The sequence below is a fragment of the Pseudorca crassidens genome, chromosome 1 (genome assembly GCF_039906515.1).
Source record: "Pseudorca crassidens isolate mPseCra1 chromosome 1, mPseCra1.hap1, whole genome shotgun sequence".
Lineage (NCBI taxonomy): Eukaryota > Metazoa > Chordata > Mammalia > Artiodactyla > Delphinidae > Pseudorca > Pseudorca crassidens.
Window position 1 is genome coordinate 124,109,711 of NC_090296.1, and position 16,094 is coordinate 124,125,804.

The 16,094-nt window shown below is 41.5% G+C and overlaps 1 protein-coding gene across 5 annotated transcripts in view; it reads left to right on the plus strand.

Moving 5' to 3' along the window:
• SCAPER (S-phase cyclin A associated protein in the ER) overlaps positions 1-15,571 on the plus strand; it is a 492,749-nt gene extending 477,178 nt beyond the window's left edge. For all 5 annotated transcript variants that reach the window (XM_067754830.1, XM_067754870.1, XM_067754838.1 and 2 more), the window contains exons 30-32: positions 8,819-9,010; positions 12,805-12,856; positions 15,140-15,571. In XM_067754830.1, coding sequence (XP_067610931.1) covers positions 8,819-9,010; positions 12,805-12,856; positions 15,140-15,243 — 348 coding nt within the window. In that variant the 3' untranslated portion in view covers positions 15,244-15,571. The remainder of the gene's footprint in view (positions 1-8,818; positions 9,011-12,804; positions 12,857-15,139) is intronic.
• Positions 15,572-16,094: the final 523 nt, after the last annotated feature.

Below are 16,094 nucleotides of genomic sequence, written 5' to 3' on the forward strand. Positions count from 1 at the left end.
CGCGGCTCGCGCCCGTCTCTGGAGCTCCTTTAAGAAGCGTTCTTAATCCCCTCTCCTCGCGCACCAGGAAACAAAGAGGGAAGAAAAAGTCTCTTGCCTCTTGGGCAGGTCCAGACTTTTCCCCGGACTCCCTCCCGGCCAGCCGTGGCGCACTAACCCCCTGCAGGCTGTGTTCACACCGCCAACCCCAGTCCTCTCCCTGCCTCTGACCGAAGCCCCAGCCTCAGCTCCCAGCCCCGCCCACCCCGGCAGGGGAGCAGACAAGCCTCTCGGGCTGGTGAGTGCTGGTCGGCACCGATCCTCTATGCGGGTATCTCTCCGCTTTCCCCCCCCCCCCGCATCCGTGTTACTGTGCTCTCCACCACGGCTCTGAAGCTTTCCCCCTCCGCCACCCGCAGTCTCCGCCCGCGAAGGGGCTTCCTAGTGTGTGGAAACTTTTCCTCCTTCACAGCTCCCTCCCACTGGTGCAGGTGCCGTCCCTATTCTTTTGTCTCTGTTTTTTCTTTTTTTTTTTTGCCCTACCCAGATACGTGGGGAATTTCTTGCCTTTTGGGAGGTCTGAGGTCTTCTGCCAGCGTTCAGTAGGTGTTCTGTAGGAGTTGTTCCACGTGTAGATGTATTTCTGGTGTATCTGTGGGGAGGAAGGTGATCTCCGCGTCTTACTCTTCCGTCATCTTCCCAGAAGCCTCTCTTTGAAGCAAATTTTTAAAGTGTAGAGTACTAAGAAAAGGTAATGGGTTATAATATGATATTTTACTACAGTACATTAATGCACTCAAGACCAACTATTTATATACTAAATGGTTCCAGGCAACTTTTTGAATTCTTATTTATTCTTGAAATAATTTTAATTCCCACCCGTCACTTATTCGTGTCAGCAGATGCTTCTTCCTGTTGTCAGTTTATCTATCTCCAGCAGTCTCCTAATTTGCTGATTCCAATCCACTTTGTTAGACTTGCTTCTGAAATATGAATTGGTAGACTGAGTTGGAGCTTGCAGAACTTTGCTGTCAATAATTGACCTCAGTTTTGTGGAAAGACTGGGCACTCTATGAGGGCAAAGTTGTGTCTGACCCATTCACTACCCCGCTCCCCGAGCCTAACACAGCACTTGGCCAGAGTAGATGCTCAGTAGATTTTTGATGAATGAACTGATTTGTCTGCTCAGTGGTCTGCCTGCTCACTTCCTGGTTCTTGGCTGCATTCCAGGTGGTCACAGTTGGAGGAAGGGGGCCTTCTGGGTGAGGAGAATCAGGCTGTTTTCCATTTACATAACATGATAGAGTCTCCATAGGCCTTCCTAGCCACTCTCCTTGGGATCTTTGAAGTGAATACAGCAGTTGTCATTTCACAGGTGTGAAATCTGCAAACTCTCCCCAGGCCGACTGCATTTCTAGACCAGACTTAGAACTACTCAATAGCCTACCTCCACTTTCCTTTTTTTCTTCTTTAAATTTAACTGTTGGGAAAAACTATTCAGGTCATACCAAGGATCAACATTATAAATATATTATAGATGATAGCAGTTGTTTCAAAAATGTAAGACCAGATTGGCAGGCACTCAAAACCCAGAAGGCAGCTGACTACATAACCATCACAAGAGGGTCCTCGTTTCGGAGTCACATGTTCCAACAGTTCACTCCTGAGAATCTAGCCCCATTGCCAACCATTCCTCTCTTTCAAGTTCTTAGGTCTGATCATTTGAGACAAGCCCTTAGCACAGCACAGCCCATAGCGGAGAACTGGTTATTTGATACCTAGCCAAACAGAATATAGGGTTTTGAAGAAAGGCCTTTTGTGTTGGTTTAATCTGTATATGTCAATTGGTTTAGTCTGTTTAGAATGACAGTATGTCATCCTCATCTTCATCTGGGCGGGCAAAGTTGTGCGAGAAGCTAGCTGGCAGCCAGTCATTGGAATGAGCTCAGGTGACAGAGAGCCCCTCTGCCTAGTAAAGGGCAGCATCATGAGTGTCTGATAGCCCTGGACAGGCCTGAGTGGTGAGAGAAAAGCCAGCAGTCAGTCGTAAGAGTTTTCCAGGCCCAGCTCCATAAGTGACTGGCTGGCGGACCTGCGACAAGTCTTTCAAACTTTCTGAGCATTAGATCTCTTCTTATAAAAGAGTATAGTCATCCCTGTCTGCCCACCTCACAGGGTGTTTAGAGACTCAGACAATGTAGGGAAAGGGGCTTTATAGACTGTTGAGTAATGTCTCTGCCAGTGACAGGCTTTCTGTTGAGTTGGGTATTGCTGAGGTTCTGGCAACGTGATATCCTAGAAGATTTTGGATTCTTTCACATCAAGTGAGAGACCAGTGTCACCCACCACCCACAAAGGAGGAGGATTTTTTCCAGACCTCTCTTTATAACCAGGCCAGGGAGCCCTGAGTTTGTGCCTAGGACGCTGAGGATCTCAAGCCCAACTTCCTTCTAGGATAGGAGACAGAGCATCACAAAACCCATTCTTTAGGGATGTCTTAGTTTGGGCTGCAATAACAAAGTTCCATAGACTGGGTAGCTTATAAACAATAGAAATTTGTTTCTCACAGTTCTGGAAGCTGGAAGTCCAAGGTCAGGGTGCCAGCCTATTCAGGTTCTGGGGAGGGCCCTCTTCCAGGTTACAGACTACCAACTTCTCATCGTATCCTCACATGGCAGAAAGAGGACTAGAGAGCCCTCTGGGGTCTCTTTTATAAGGGTATTAATCCCATTCATGAGGGCTCCACCCTCATGATCTAATCACCTCCCAAAGGCCCCCACCTCCTGATGCCATCACATGAGGGTTAGGATTTCAACATAAGAATTGGTGTGGGCTTCCCTGGTGGCGCAGTGGTTGAGAGTCCGCCTGCCGATGCAGGGGACGCGGGTTCGTGCCCCGGTCCGGGAAGATCCCACATGCCGCGAAGCGGCTGCGCCCGTGAGCCATGGCCGCTGAGCCTGCGCGTCCGGAGCCTGTTGCTCCGCAACAGGAGAGGCCACAACAGTGAGAGGCCCGCGTACCACAAAAAAAAAAAAAAAAAAAAAAAAAAAAGAATTGGAGTGGGGGGGATGCAAACATTCAGTCTATGACAAGGGACTAGCTATGCAGACTTAAGGCAACATGATGTGGAGACCATTGAGGCCCCTGAGTCAGAAAACGGCATCTATACCTCACGAGAAGAGATTGTGGTATGATTCTCCCCCAAGGTAAGGCACAGAAGAATTTGTTAAGTAGGGACCCTCTGTCACTTTGATTCATTCATTCCAGTAACTTTGATGTGCCTAGCCCTGTAACAGAGCAATGGAGAACAGAAGAGTAAAAGATACAGTTCCTGCCCTTCTGGAACTAGGAATTAAGCTACACACACTTAAATATGTAATAGCTGCTGCCTTGTCTTTGGGTTGAAAAGGAGAGGCATTCTCAGGCTGTGCTACCTGGGAAGACTTCCTGGGCTTAAGGATTTCCTCAAGTGCTTGGAGGGAAGCTCCTCCTGGGTCTGAATCAGGAGGCCACAACGCCAGCCTATTAGCTTTGGCCCTTCCTGCTCTGTCTTCAGATTGACAAGTCTAGCACAACAGGCTCAAAACACACACACACACACACACACACACACACACACACACACACACACACACACAGAGTAAGCTAAGACTGTTTCTCTGTACCACTACCTGCATTTCTTGGATCGTGCTTATGCTAGGATTTTCTCTTCAGAGCCTTCAGAATGCACTTCCTACCCCACCACCACGAGATCCTAGCTGCATCCCCAGCACTGTTTGCATAGCTGTCTCCTGTGCAGACAGGGCCAGGGAGAGGCCGCCACAATGGCTTCCCACGTGGCATGAAGCTTGCTGATGAGTCCCAGCCAGAGCAGGGCCTGCTGCTGCCAGATGCCCTGTTCTAATGAGCAGCCCTTATGGAGAGATGGGGGGTGGGATGATGGAAAGCATTCATTAGGCCTAACGCTGGGAGGGGACTTCTGGTCCTGCAAGTGTAGGGAAGCCAGATCCGGCAGGAGAAGACACAGAGCAGCAGAGCTGGTGAGCTAACCAAACGCTCATAACTAACATTGTTTTTTATTAATGCATTGTGGTCACGGACACTGTCTCATTTGATCCTCATGTAAACCCTGAAGGCTGCCATCTACCTCTATTTTATTGAAAGAACACTGAGGCTCAAACTGGTTAACTGAACAGAGCCAGGCCTAGAGCCCAGGGCTACCTAACACCAAGCACCCTTGAGCCTGCAGATTCACGGCTTATGCCCACTGAGAGACAACTGACCCAGTCACTTCTAAAATCCACCTGGTTAGTGAGGGTAGCCTGCTAATGAAACTTTATTCTGGCCAGGGGTGATGAGGAATCAGACCTGAGCTATGGATTGAATTGTATCCCCCCAAAATTCATATGCTAACCCCCAATGTGACTGTACTTGGAGATAGGGCTTTTAAGAGTTAATTAAGGTTAAACGAGGTCATGAGGGTGGGGTCCTAATGTGATAGGATTGGTGGCCTTATAAGAAGAGGAAGAGAGAGATCTCTCTTTCCATGTGCACTCACTAAGGAAAGGCCACATGAGGACACACTGAGGTGTCAAGTCTGCAAACCAGGAAGAGAGCGCTCACCAGAACCCAACCATGCTGCACTCTGATCTCAGACTTCCAGGCTTCTGAACCGTTCAAAAATAAATTTCTGTCATTTAAGACACCTAGTCTATAGTATTTTGTAATGGCAGCCTGAGCAGACAAAGACAGGCTGGTTATTGAACCTAGGCGTTTCTTCTCTCCACCTAAAATTCCTCCACCTACAATTCTCGGTGCTCAAATCTGATCTAGCCTTGAAGGTCCAGCCCACCTTCCCAGTGCAGCCTTCCTCACCTAAGGAAGGAGGTGAGGGGTCCCCTAGTACCTTATCCTTCCCTCTCTGATGACCCAGGCTCCTTTGCATCATTGTCTACTGTGGACATACTTCATCTCCCTGAGAGCTAAAACTTGATTCCTGTCCATGTCCCCGACAGCATTTGGCACACAGGAGGCACTCAGCAAACGTCCTCTGAATTTAGAGCTCTCTTCTGGCTCTCTCACTCAGTGCACCCAGATTATGCTTCACTTGGTAGGAAGTACAAAGATTGGAGCCAGAAGGCTTAGTGGGTAGTCAAGGATCAACAGATGAAAGAATCAACGTGTCCACTTGTCTACTCCAGATTTCTTTTATTTTTATTTTTTTTCCCAGATGCCTTTTTAATGCCAGCATTCAGATTCTCTTGGCCCTCTTTCCACAGGCTATAGCACACGTTGGCAGCATGCAACTTTCCTTTTTCTAAAGCCCCTTCTTCCCAGAATTGTTGATAGTTCCAAAAAGAAAAGGAAGTGAGGGTCTCTCTCCCACTTCCTCTCTTACCCTCTCCCTACTCCCTCCCCCAACCCCTTGCCAATGATACCAAAGAAAAAGGTGGTGAATGCCTGGGCATTTGGGTAAAAGGTGTCTTTCTTCAGTGACTGAGGAATTAGGCCCACTGGCCTTTGCTTAGAAGACCAAAGGAGAATTCTCTCCAGAGAATGATTGATAGAGACTGAATCCAAGAAGGCCTCGAAGTGCTAAGAACATAAGAGAGATCTTACGTTCTACTACAGTCAAGTAGTTTCTGTGACTTGTCTTAAATTCAAAATGCAGAAATCTAATTTTCAGTGAGAAAGAGTGTATTAAAGACCCAGAACCCTTGGTCGTGTTCTCTTTCTTTATTTGTACGCTGGCGACACAGGTTAAGTTCACTTCGTGAAAAATCAAGCTATTAACTTAATGGGTGTGTGTGTTATACTTCAATGAAAAGTATACTTTTTAAAAAATTAAAACCCAAAGCAACTGAGCTGTTTGCTTAGGTCACACAACTAGTTGGTGACTAGAGTGAAGGCAGGAACTCAGATCTCCTAGTTCTTCTTAAGTTAGTACCTATTTTAGAATCACACCTAAGAGCAAGAGGCAAGTTCAGTTTCAGTCTCTTTTGATCTGAATGTTGCTAGAAATTCCCTTGGTTTCCTTGGAGCCCTACTCTGCATCTGAAAATGGACATCATGTTTGAGAGGAGGTTTCTCATTACTACTGAGGCCATACCTACTGTCTCTGATGACTGTGGCCACCAAAGAAATCTACAGGCAGGTCACATCCTTCCCTTGGTGCAGTACTCTGGAAAGGGGCTCTGTGAAAAGCTTCTTTATATTTGTGTTGGCCTGTGTGTCCTGAAGGGAAGGGCAGGTGGCCTGGCCAGGTTCAGGGTAGTACCACCTTAGGCCTTATTGGTAACCCTTTGTCTGGACAAAGGTGGCAGACCAGCAGTTATTGATTTAGTTGCAGCTCCATGAGGAAGGCATATAGAGAGACATATTTACATCATATTGTATGTCTGAGATTTCTCTTATGTACGTTTCTTTCATTCAGCAAGAACTTCATGCCCCGTGATGACACTCTATTGACTTTATACTGATTTTGGAAAGCTTAAGTAGTCCAAGGTGACATTTGACCTACCCCCCTAAGGCCTGGGAGTGAGTGGATGAAATAAAACTGAATGATGCCTTCATCCCCTAATCTGTCAAAAGCCCCTCAGGAAACTCTCTCCTGGTACCCAAGGCCCTGAGCATTGAGGTCAGGCTGTTTGTATCCCAGCCTTTGCTTCCCTGCCCCTACAGGAAGTGCTTATTAGCCTAATTTAGATGACTATTTTAGCTGTGCTCATGACATCAAACTGCCATTGCTCTGTGCCAAGAGCCCACCTGAATTATCCAGGAGTCTCGCCAACTGAGTCTCAGTGCTACAGGTTGGCCACTTCCGGGGTCTCCTAATCCTGTCTCCCCACAATGTCTGAAGTGTGATTTGAGGGACAGTGACAACTACATGTCCTACTCTGGCTCACAGCCAAGCCAAGGGGTGTGGCTCTCACGGACTGGACCCCTTACCTGTAATCTGGTTGAGTCCTGTCATAGTCAGTCCTGTGGGTAGAACTCCTTACCCCAAGGTAACCAAACTGCCTGCCTCCATTTGTGTCTTCTGCAGTCTCAGGACTTAAAGCTAGTGGCCTCTGGCAGGTCATCTCACTACACTGCTGGTGACCTCTGTAAACTCACTTTTTCAACGGGCAACTGATAGCCAGCCCTGTTCCCAGAGGGGACTGACCCCCAAGGGGCTCTGCCTCACCCCAGCGAGAGTCAGGAGTCCAGGTGGAATAAGTTATGGTTAAGCTCTTATGTTCTGGGCTAATTTACCAGGAACCAGGAGTTGTCATCTTTGAGTTAACATTGTGCCTGTGCTAGCCAGACTATCCAGTTTAATGTCTTTTCAATCAGTGAGTCTTCCAATAATAGCATTTTAACAGTGAAGTTCCAAAGAAAAAACTTGTTCTTAATTTTTGTCCAAAGGGAGAAAAGAGACTTCTAATAATGGTGTCATTATAAATTCTAAAGTGATGATCATTTTGCTGTGCTACAAAATTTGTAGCTAATAATTAAAGATTTAAGCAAATGCTTTATCAATAAAGTGGATGATAGGGCATATTTTTCTCAGCCAGTGTCAGAAATGGCAGCATATAGCCATGTGCTGAATTGTCACACTGCAAGTCTTTAAAATTCCTGCTGGATTTGAAGGTATTAACAAGTCCCTATCAACATTCTCTAAAGGTTTTTGATGCCATTTTAGCTATTGAACTAAAATATGTGAACTATTACTTTGTTGATTTTCTTCTTAAACCAAACTGCATTATCATCTGAGAGTGTGTTCTTAAAGTATTGTTAAAAGTACTTTGAAAACTTGTAAATCCCTGTAATTTATGTTTCTCCTGCCTCTGCTGTTTCATTCTGTCCTTCTGGTTTTAATTTGAATGCAGTCCTGTCTGGGTGTGTACCTGTAAAACTGTGTTTTTCCAAGTACAATTTACGGTCTTGACCTTAGATTTTACAGTGTTCCTAACCTTCCGTGAGCTTCCTCCTATACCAAGAAGTGGGCTTTGGGTCACCCAGCTCTTTTATATTAGAACAGTCTAATCAAGGTTACTTGAAACAGATCTGATTTTGACATTTCTTAGTTTATCATGTAGGCCTAGGGAGTAAGTTAGGAGGGCTTCCCTGCAAGCCCATTAATTGCATTGCCCCATTTCTTAAAATGTACACAGTTGTAAACCTAGACTGCTTCAAGACAACAGTCTCATTTATCTAAACAATTCTCCTTTTAGACTCAGTGGCACTGATGGAAACATAGATAAGCTGTATGGATCGGAGGAAGGAACTTTTGGAGCCTGTGTTTGCTGAAACTGTTCCCATTCCCTTTACAATCCCCTTTTCTTTCCAAGGGTTTGTCTGCATACAGAATAGATCTATCTGTGTTCAATATATTCCGTGAGCTAGGTTAGTGAGCAGGAGTATAGGAAAGGGTGTCTTTCTTGTGAGTGAGCTCTTTGCAGGTTTTAAGGAATATGGCTGTTTTGCTTTAAGGGGAAGAGTGAAGGGTGGGGCACTCTGTTAAAGCAGTGTGTATCCCAAACCCATTTCACAGGCACCCTCTCTCCATGATAAATGCATGATTCCTCGTGGATTATAAGAATTTTTAAATGGGTGCAGAACTTTTGGAGTCTTTTCCCTTAAGTTAGGAAATGAGATTTCTTTCTTTTCTGCTCCTTTCAAATATCACTTAAGTTAAGCTCTGGTAAGGAGTTGAGGAGTCTTTTTCTTTCCTCCTTACACTTATTCAGCATATTCTCCATGGTTCTTACTGGCACTACTGGCTGAGGAAGGGGGACACAGGGCAGGCAGGCTGGGGCTTTTTGGCAGCTGACCTGGGGTTCCTCCTCTGTTTCAGGTCATCGTGCAGTCCGGCCGCCACCCCACGGTGCTGCAGAAGCTTTGCCAGTTGCCCTTCCAGTATTTCAGTGACCCACGGCTGATCAAAGTGCTGTTCCCTTCACTTATCGCTGCTTGTTACAACAATCTTCAGAACAAGATCATTCTGGAGCAGGAGATGAGCTGTGTTCTACTGGCCACGTTCATTCAGGTACCTTCTGTGTTATGCCTAATTCTCCGGCTCTGTGTGTAAGCTAATGCAATTGAAAAGTAAAAGCGAACCAGCTGTTTATTCTTGCCATCCACGCTACCTTTTAAAAATTTCACATACTTCTGTGCTTGAAATTAATTTCTAAAATATCATGATAGTAAAACTGGGGTTTGGGTGTTGTATCATTTCTACTTGGAGGATTTCAAGAAAAGGGTATTTTTCCAGTTAATGAAATGGTAAGCCTGCACTAAGGAAATGTTTTTTAAAAGACTTCTTTAAGACTTTAACTGTTAATTCATCTTGCTTTTTGTCTATTTATAGAGAAAAGATAATGATTGCTGAAGAAAGATCAATTAAAATGTCAGTTTATTTGTAAATTTTTAAATAAATATTTAAAATAAATTTTTAAATAAATACACACAGCCTGTGTGTGTATAATAAAAATCTGTTCTGTTGCTTTTTCTTAAATCTAAAACTTTTAAGTATGGCCTTATATTTTTCTGATCCAGTTAAATTCTGTAGGACTGGAATCAGAATCTTCCATTTTCCTTCAAATGTTCCACCCTAAAACCAATCTGTTTTTGTTCCATGATGCACATGTGATTAATAGACAGTGTTTTCTGTTCATAATAATGAAACAGAAAGCAGAGCTCTGTATTGTTATTGTTCCTTATTCTGGCTAAGATACAAATATCACTTTTGAAAGGGTGTAACTGTGCCCAGCTGGCTGGGATGGCTAAAGAGTCCCCCAAGGCTTCTTCACCTTAGATGGCAATCAGTGGTTTACATTTCTTAAACTATCCTCTATTAGATGATCAGTTAATAAACATACTAGATCAATTGTTTAGAAATGTTTTATTTTCAGCTTAATTGTTCTGTTTGAGTCTGGATTCCAATTTCTGAAAATTTTTTCAAAGATATTCAGATCTGTAGGTAGGGTAGAGATTTTTCAAAGAACATCTTGTGATTAATAATTAAAATCTTAATGAATTTTCATGTAAACATCGTAATTAACATTTAGGATTCTTCAGATATTCTTACAGCCTTAGGATTAAATTTAAACAGAAAAGATGTTATAGAGAATTTTAAGACTGTGATCTTAAAATTCATTCTTTCTTTCATTCACTAATTTTTTAGTGCCCTCGGTGTGCTGGGCACTGCTCTAGGCACTGGAAATACAGCAGCAAATAACACAGATACAAATTCCTTCCTTTAAAGGTCTTTCATTAGAATGGGGGGAGTCAAAGCAAAAAACAAATAAATAAGTAAAATAAATAGCATGTCAGATGGTACTAAGTGCTGTGGAGAAAAGTAAGGCAAGAAAGGGGGACAGGGACTGCCAGGGAGGTGATATGCAGTTTTTCATGGCATGAGCAGAGAGGCCTCAACCAGGACAGTGATTGTTGAACCAAGAGAGTGATTGTTGAGCAAAGACAATTTTGCATCTGTACCAACTTAGTCCCTTACATTTTCAACTGCTTGGAAAACAATTTATAAAACTATAAATGGTATCAGAATCTAAAGTAAGGATCATATATATTATTTTCATCTGGTGTTGATCTCGGAGTACTTCTAATTCAACTCTTCTCCATTACAGTTAACACACAATTAAATGTAATTTAATGTAAATGTAACACATTTAACATACATTTTATTTTAGCACACAGATTTTATAAATACTACAGAAATTTCTTATAATGCTTATTTGGGATAGCACTTTAGATTGCTGGAGTTAAATGAAGTTTGGTTTTTTTCTATAAATAACTGTGCTCAAGGGAACGAAAATACATTGGATTTTAGTTTATAAAATGGTTCTTCAAGGTCCCCTGTGTTAGATGATTAATAGTTACTAGAAAATTATATTTAAAATAGGAGCTAGTAGTTTGTCCTAGGTTCCTGAAACTTTACATATTATAGATGACATTTTTCATGTTCCATCTAAGAGTAAAATTACTAGACTTTAAGATTTAGCTGCAGAATGGATGGACCTAAAGAGTATTATGCTACATGAAATAAGTCAGACAGAGAAAGGCAATTTTACCATATGGTTTCACTTATATGTGGAATATAAAAAACAAGCAAACATAACAAAACAGAAACAGACTCATAGATAACAGAGAACACACTGGTGGTTGGGAAAGAGGCATGGGGAGGTAGGAGGTGGGCAAAATAGGTGAAGGGAATTAAGAGGTACAGACTTGCAACTATAAAATAAATGTCATGGGAACATAATGTACAGCATAGGAAATATAGTGAATAATATAATAACTTTGTATGGTGACAGATGATAACTAGACATATCATGGTGACCATTTTGGAATGTATATGAATACAGAATCACTATGATGCACACCTGAAACTAATATGATACTGTATGTCAATTATACTTCAATTAAAAAAAGATATAGCTGCAGAATACGTTAAGGGCTTTTATAGTTGTGCTTTTTAAAATGTTAAAAATCTATCAATATTTTAAGACAGTATTTGGCTAAAGAATTCAGTTTGTTAGATATAAAACAAAGTTGTACTTTCCACAGGAGGCAACAACCTGGCCCCTGGTGATACTTAGCAAGATTTGAGTCATCATTATTTAATTTAAATGTATGAGAACCTGAATTACATAATGTCAGTTTCTTCAACTTTTATATTTGGGCTCCAAACTATTCATGCAAAAATAGTTGCCTCAGGGTGTGGAGAAAAGGGAACCCTCTTACACTGTTGGTGGGAATGTGAATTGGTACAGCCACTATGGAAAACGTATGGAGGTTCCTTAAAAAACTAAAAATAGAACTACCATTCGACCCAGCAGTCCCACCACTGGGCATATACCCTGAGAAAACCATAATTCAAAAAGAGACATGTACCACAATGTTCATTGCAGCACTATTTACAATAGCCAGGACATGGAACCAACCTAAGTGTCCATTGAAAGATGAATGGGTAAAGAAGATGTGGCACATATATACAATGGACTATTACTCAGCCATAAAAAGAAACGAAAATGAGTTACTTGTAGTAAGGTGGATGGACCTAGAGCCTGTCATACAGAGTGAAGGAGGTCAGAAAGAGAAAAACAATACCGTATGCTAACACATATATATGGAATCTAAAAAAAAGATGGTTCTGATGAACCTAGGGGCAGGACAGGAATAAAGATGGAGACATAGAGAATGGACTTGAGGACACAGGGAGGGGGAAGGGTAAGCTGGGACAAAGTGAGAGAGTAGCATAGACATATATACACTACCAAATGTAAAATAGATAGCTAGTGGGAAGCAGCTGCATAACACAGGGAGATCAGCTCAGTGCTTTGTGACCACCTAGAGCGGGGGATAGGGAGGGTAGGAGGGAGGCGCAAGAGGGAGGGGTTATGGGGATATATGTATATGTATAGCTGATACGCTTTGTTATACAGCAGAAATGAACACAACACTGTAAAGCAATCATACTCTAGTAAAGATGTTAAAAAAGGGCTTCCCTGGTGGAGCAGTGGTTGAGAGTCCGCCTGCCGATGCAGGGGACACGGGTTCATGCCCCAGTCCGGGAAGATCCCACATGCTGTGGAGCGGCTGGGCCCGTGAGCCATGGCCGCTGAGCCTGCGCGTCCGGAGCCTGTGCTCCGCAACAGGAGAGGCCACAACAGTGAGAGGCCCGCATACCCCCCCCCCCAAAAAAAAAGATGTTAAAAAAAAATAGTTGCCTCAGAATTCAGAAGCATTTTTAAAGCCACGCTCAGCAAAATTCTCTGTCCGTAGCATTGGTATTAAAAAAAACACTTTTCTCGTTTCACACAGGATTTTGCACAGACTCCAGGTCAGGCAGATACCCAGTCTTATCAGCCCAAAGGTACGTCTCTATTGAAATTAAATGTCATGTGTTTGTTAGCTGGACATTTCTCACTCAACCCTCTGAAACTGTTAGAGAAATCAGTTTATTACATCACCTAAAATATTTGAGATTCGGATACCAAATATATTTCAGGGAATAAAGAAATTGATTTTGTCATCAAGCATGAGTACATTAGAATATACAGAGAAATCTATGGAAGTAAAAGAAAACCACAAAACGTCTTTATGTAATTTATACTTACCTCATGCAAGGTATAATAAATGGTGAATAATTACTAAAGAGCTACTTTGCAATACAAGAGACAATCAGATCATTAATATTGGCCTACATTATCACATAAATGCTGAAATCACATACATTTGGTTCCATGTTCAGAATAAAATCATCATTGGTAGTAGCCCGTACATCCCCCTAAATTCAAGTACTTGAATTTTTTATTGAAAATAAAAGTGTAAAATTGTTCTACATGATGAAAAAGCCATCAGATGAGCACAGCACAGTTCAGGGGCCAAAAGATTTACAAGGTTTCTTTTCCCTATAGCATTCCTGCTGAGGTGAGTCCTGTGATCAGAGCTGAGATGTCGAATTTTAAAGTGCATATTTACTTTTTGAAATATTCTGCTACCCACACTGTAATTGAGAAGTTGCTCTTTGTCTGGCTCTCGTGACAGCATCTCTGATTAATGAGACCTTAATCCAGATTTTCCCCAATTCTTCCATTAGTTTGATAGTCTTTAAAGTGGCCAGAGGTTTACTCCCAGCAAAACCCTATGGGGCACCCATTCAGTAGCCCTTACTTGGGAGAAGGGGAGGTCACCCTGGGGTGTGTGTGTCTGTCTGTCTGTCTCACACACACACACATTATTTATAGTGGGCAGGTGTTGAAAAGTACGTAAAAGAGAATATATCTAAAACTGTAACAATATGAAAAAATGTCGTTTTATTGGTTCAGGCACTCAGAGAAGTAAACAGAAAGCTATGCCCCTTTTTAGAAATTCAAGTCAACATCATACTTGGTACCATTTGTCTAAGCCTGCATTAGTGTGCAAGTTCACTTCTGCCCTGACTCAGTGACAGCATTTTTTTTTTTAAGCTGTTGGAGGCTAGACAGAAATCAACATAATTTGTTACTATACCTTATAAAACAATGTTTTAAATTTTGAATTTATGAAAATGCCTAGAAAAATCTTCTAATGTATTTTTTAATTTATTTTTTAATTGTACAGCAATTTTTTTGCCAGTAAGACATATAAACATTCTTTTTTCTTCCTCTTTCTCCTGACGTAAGGATGAGTCACAATTTGCTGCCTATCTGGCAGGCAAAGTCCCAGGGGCTGACTCTGTCTGCATGGTTTCAACCTTCTTTCCTTTTCCAAGGGACCATCTTCTCTGACTTTCATGCTTTCCCCAATGTGGATTTACTATGGGTTAATCCACAAACCAACAAATAGGGAACTGTTCTCTGCTTTGCTTAGAAAAAGTCATCACTCTACTGGTGACAGCTCATAATATGCTTACTTGATTTTAAAAAATGATGATGCCACACTAAGTTGCCAGTTTGCACCTTGGACATCTGTTCCCCTTTTGCTTAGATTAAATCCCCCCAAAATATTTCAAGATGTTTCAAGATGTTGAGTTCATTGCCCAGGTGAACCTCTAAGTTCTAAGTGTAAAGCAGCTCCTGGCAGCACCACATTCTTATTGCTGAGGAAGAATTCTGTTTTTCAAATACTCGCTGCTAGATGACTGGCTGGCCAGGAGATCGTTTGTTTCAAGAGCCAGTAAGGCTCCTGACAGTTCCCTCTGCTTTGTTAAGTGACTGAGTGCCAGATTGGAACATTTTTAAAGTTATGTTTAAACTAAAATCATGTTTTAGATTAAATAGACTATTTTAGAAAATAACTGTAAAGTTTACATACAGATTTAGCCTTTCAAGGCTAACTTAAGGATGGAATACATGACTGTCACTTTATTTTGTTTACCGTACTTATTTACTTATTTTCTTACTCCAGAGTCCAAAAACAATGTTTTTCACAATGTTTTACATAGGGGTTAATGTCTGAATAGGTTAGAAGCATGAAATAGATTGTGATTAAAATATATATTATATATTTTATACTATAATAGATATAGATCAGTTACCTTTACTTAAATTTGCATCATGATTTATTTGAAGAGTATGTCTCCATTTTGTACTCAGATATCAAAATAATTTTCATTTCTTACATTTTGAAGAATTTAACTCTTTTTAATTTTACTCTTCTTTTTTTTCTCTCTCAGGAAAATGCCTTGGTTCCCAAGACTATCTTGAGCTGGCTAACAGATTTCCTCAGCAGGCCTGGGAAGAAGCTCGACAGTTTTTCTTAAAAAAAGAGAAAAAATAAATGTTTTGGTTGGTTGTATATTTGAGTACCCTCATTAATATTTTAAATTGATCAAACATTCTAACTGTTCCTTAAGAAGTTCATTTTCACGTGTTTATACTCTGTAGATATGGTATATACTTTGCACTATTTATAAAGACTGTAGATACTTTAATGTTCTTTCTAATTCTGCAAGTTGAGTTTATTTCATTTATGCACAATATTTTGGAGTTTGGTAACTTACATCCTATGATAATATATACTTTGCATTTGTAATGTGGGTAAAATTAGACATAAAATTAGCAAGTCTGTTTTGTTCTTGTAATAAAATAACTTATTCTGTTTGCAATGATGACTTTTCTTGTTAAAGCAATACAAATTTGAAAGAAAAACGTTAATTCCAACTCCGGAAGTATCTTAATTAAAGACTTACTAAAAGTTAACCTGCTCTAAATTTCCCTTTTATAGGTTTGAGTAAAAGATGTTTATAACAGTTTTACATTCTAATTACATAATATGTTTTGGGGGCTATTTGAAATGAATTTAAAGCATTATATTCGTTGGTCTGCTTAAACTTTCCTAGCGGCCAATACTGAGACTCTCCTATAGAAATAGCATCGCTGAACTGAAATTCTCCAGAATAAAAATTAGGGATCCAAAAAGATCAACCATAGTGAATCACCCTAAAGTATTTTCTCAAATAACTGCAATGAAAACCGAAGTAAAAATAAAACAGACGGTCACAAGGGCTTTGAATTGAAGTTTTCAACTCCTGTGCACGGCTCACAGCTGAACGGGAGGAGTGTCTGCCAGGAGATGTTGACCTTTTCATATCTTGTTCTCATCGGTTCTCCACCTTAAGCCAACGGTCA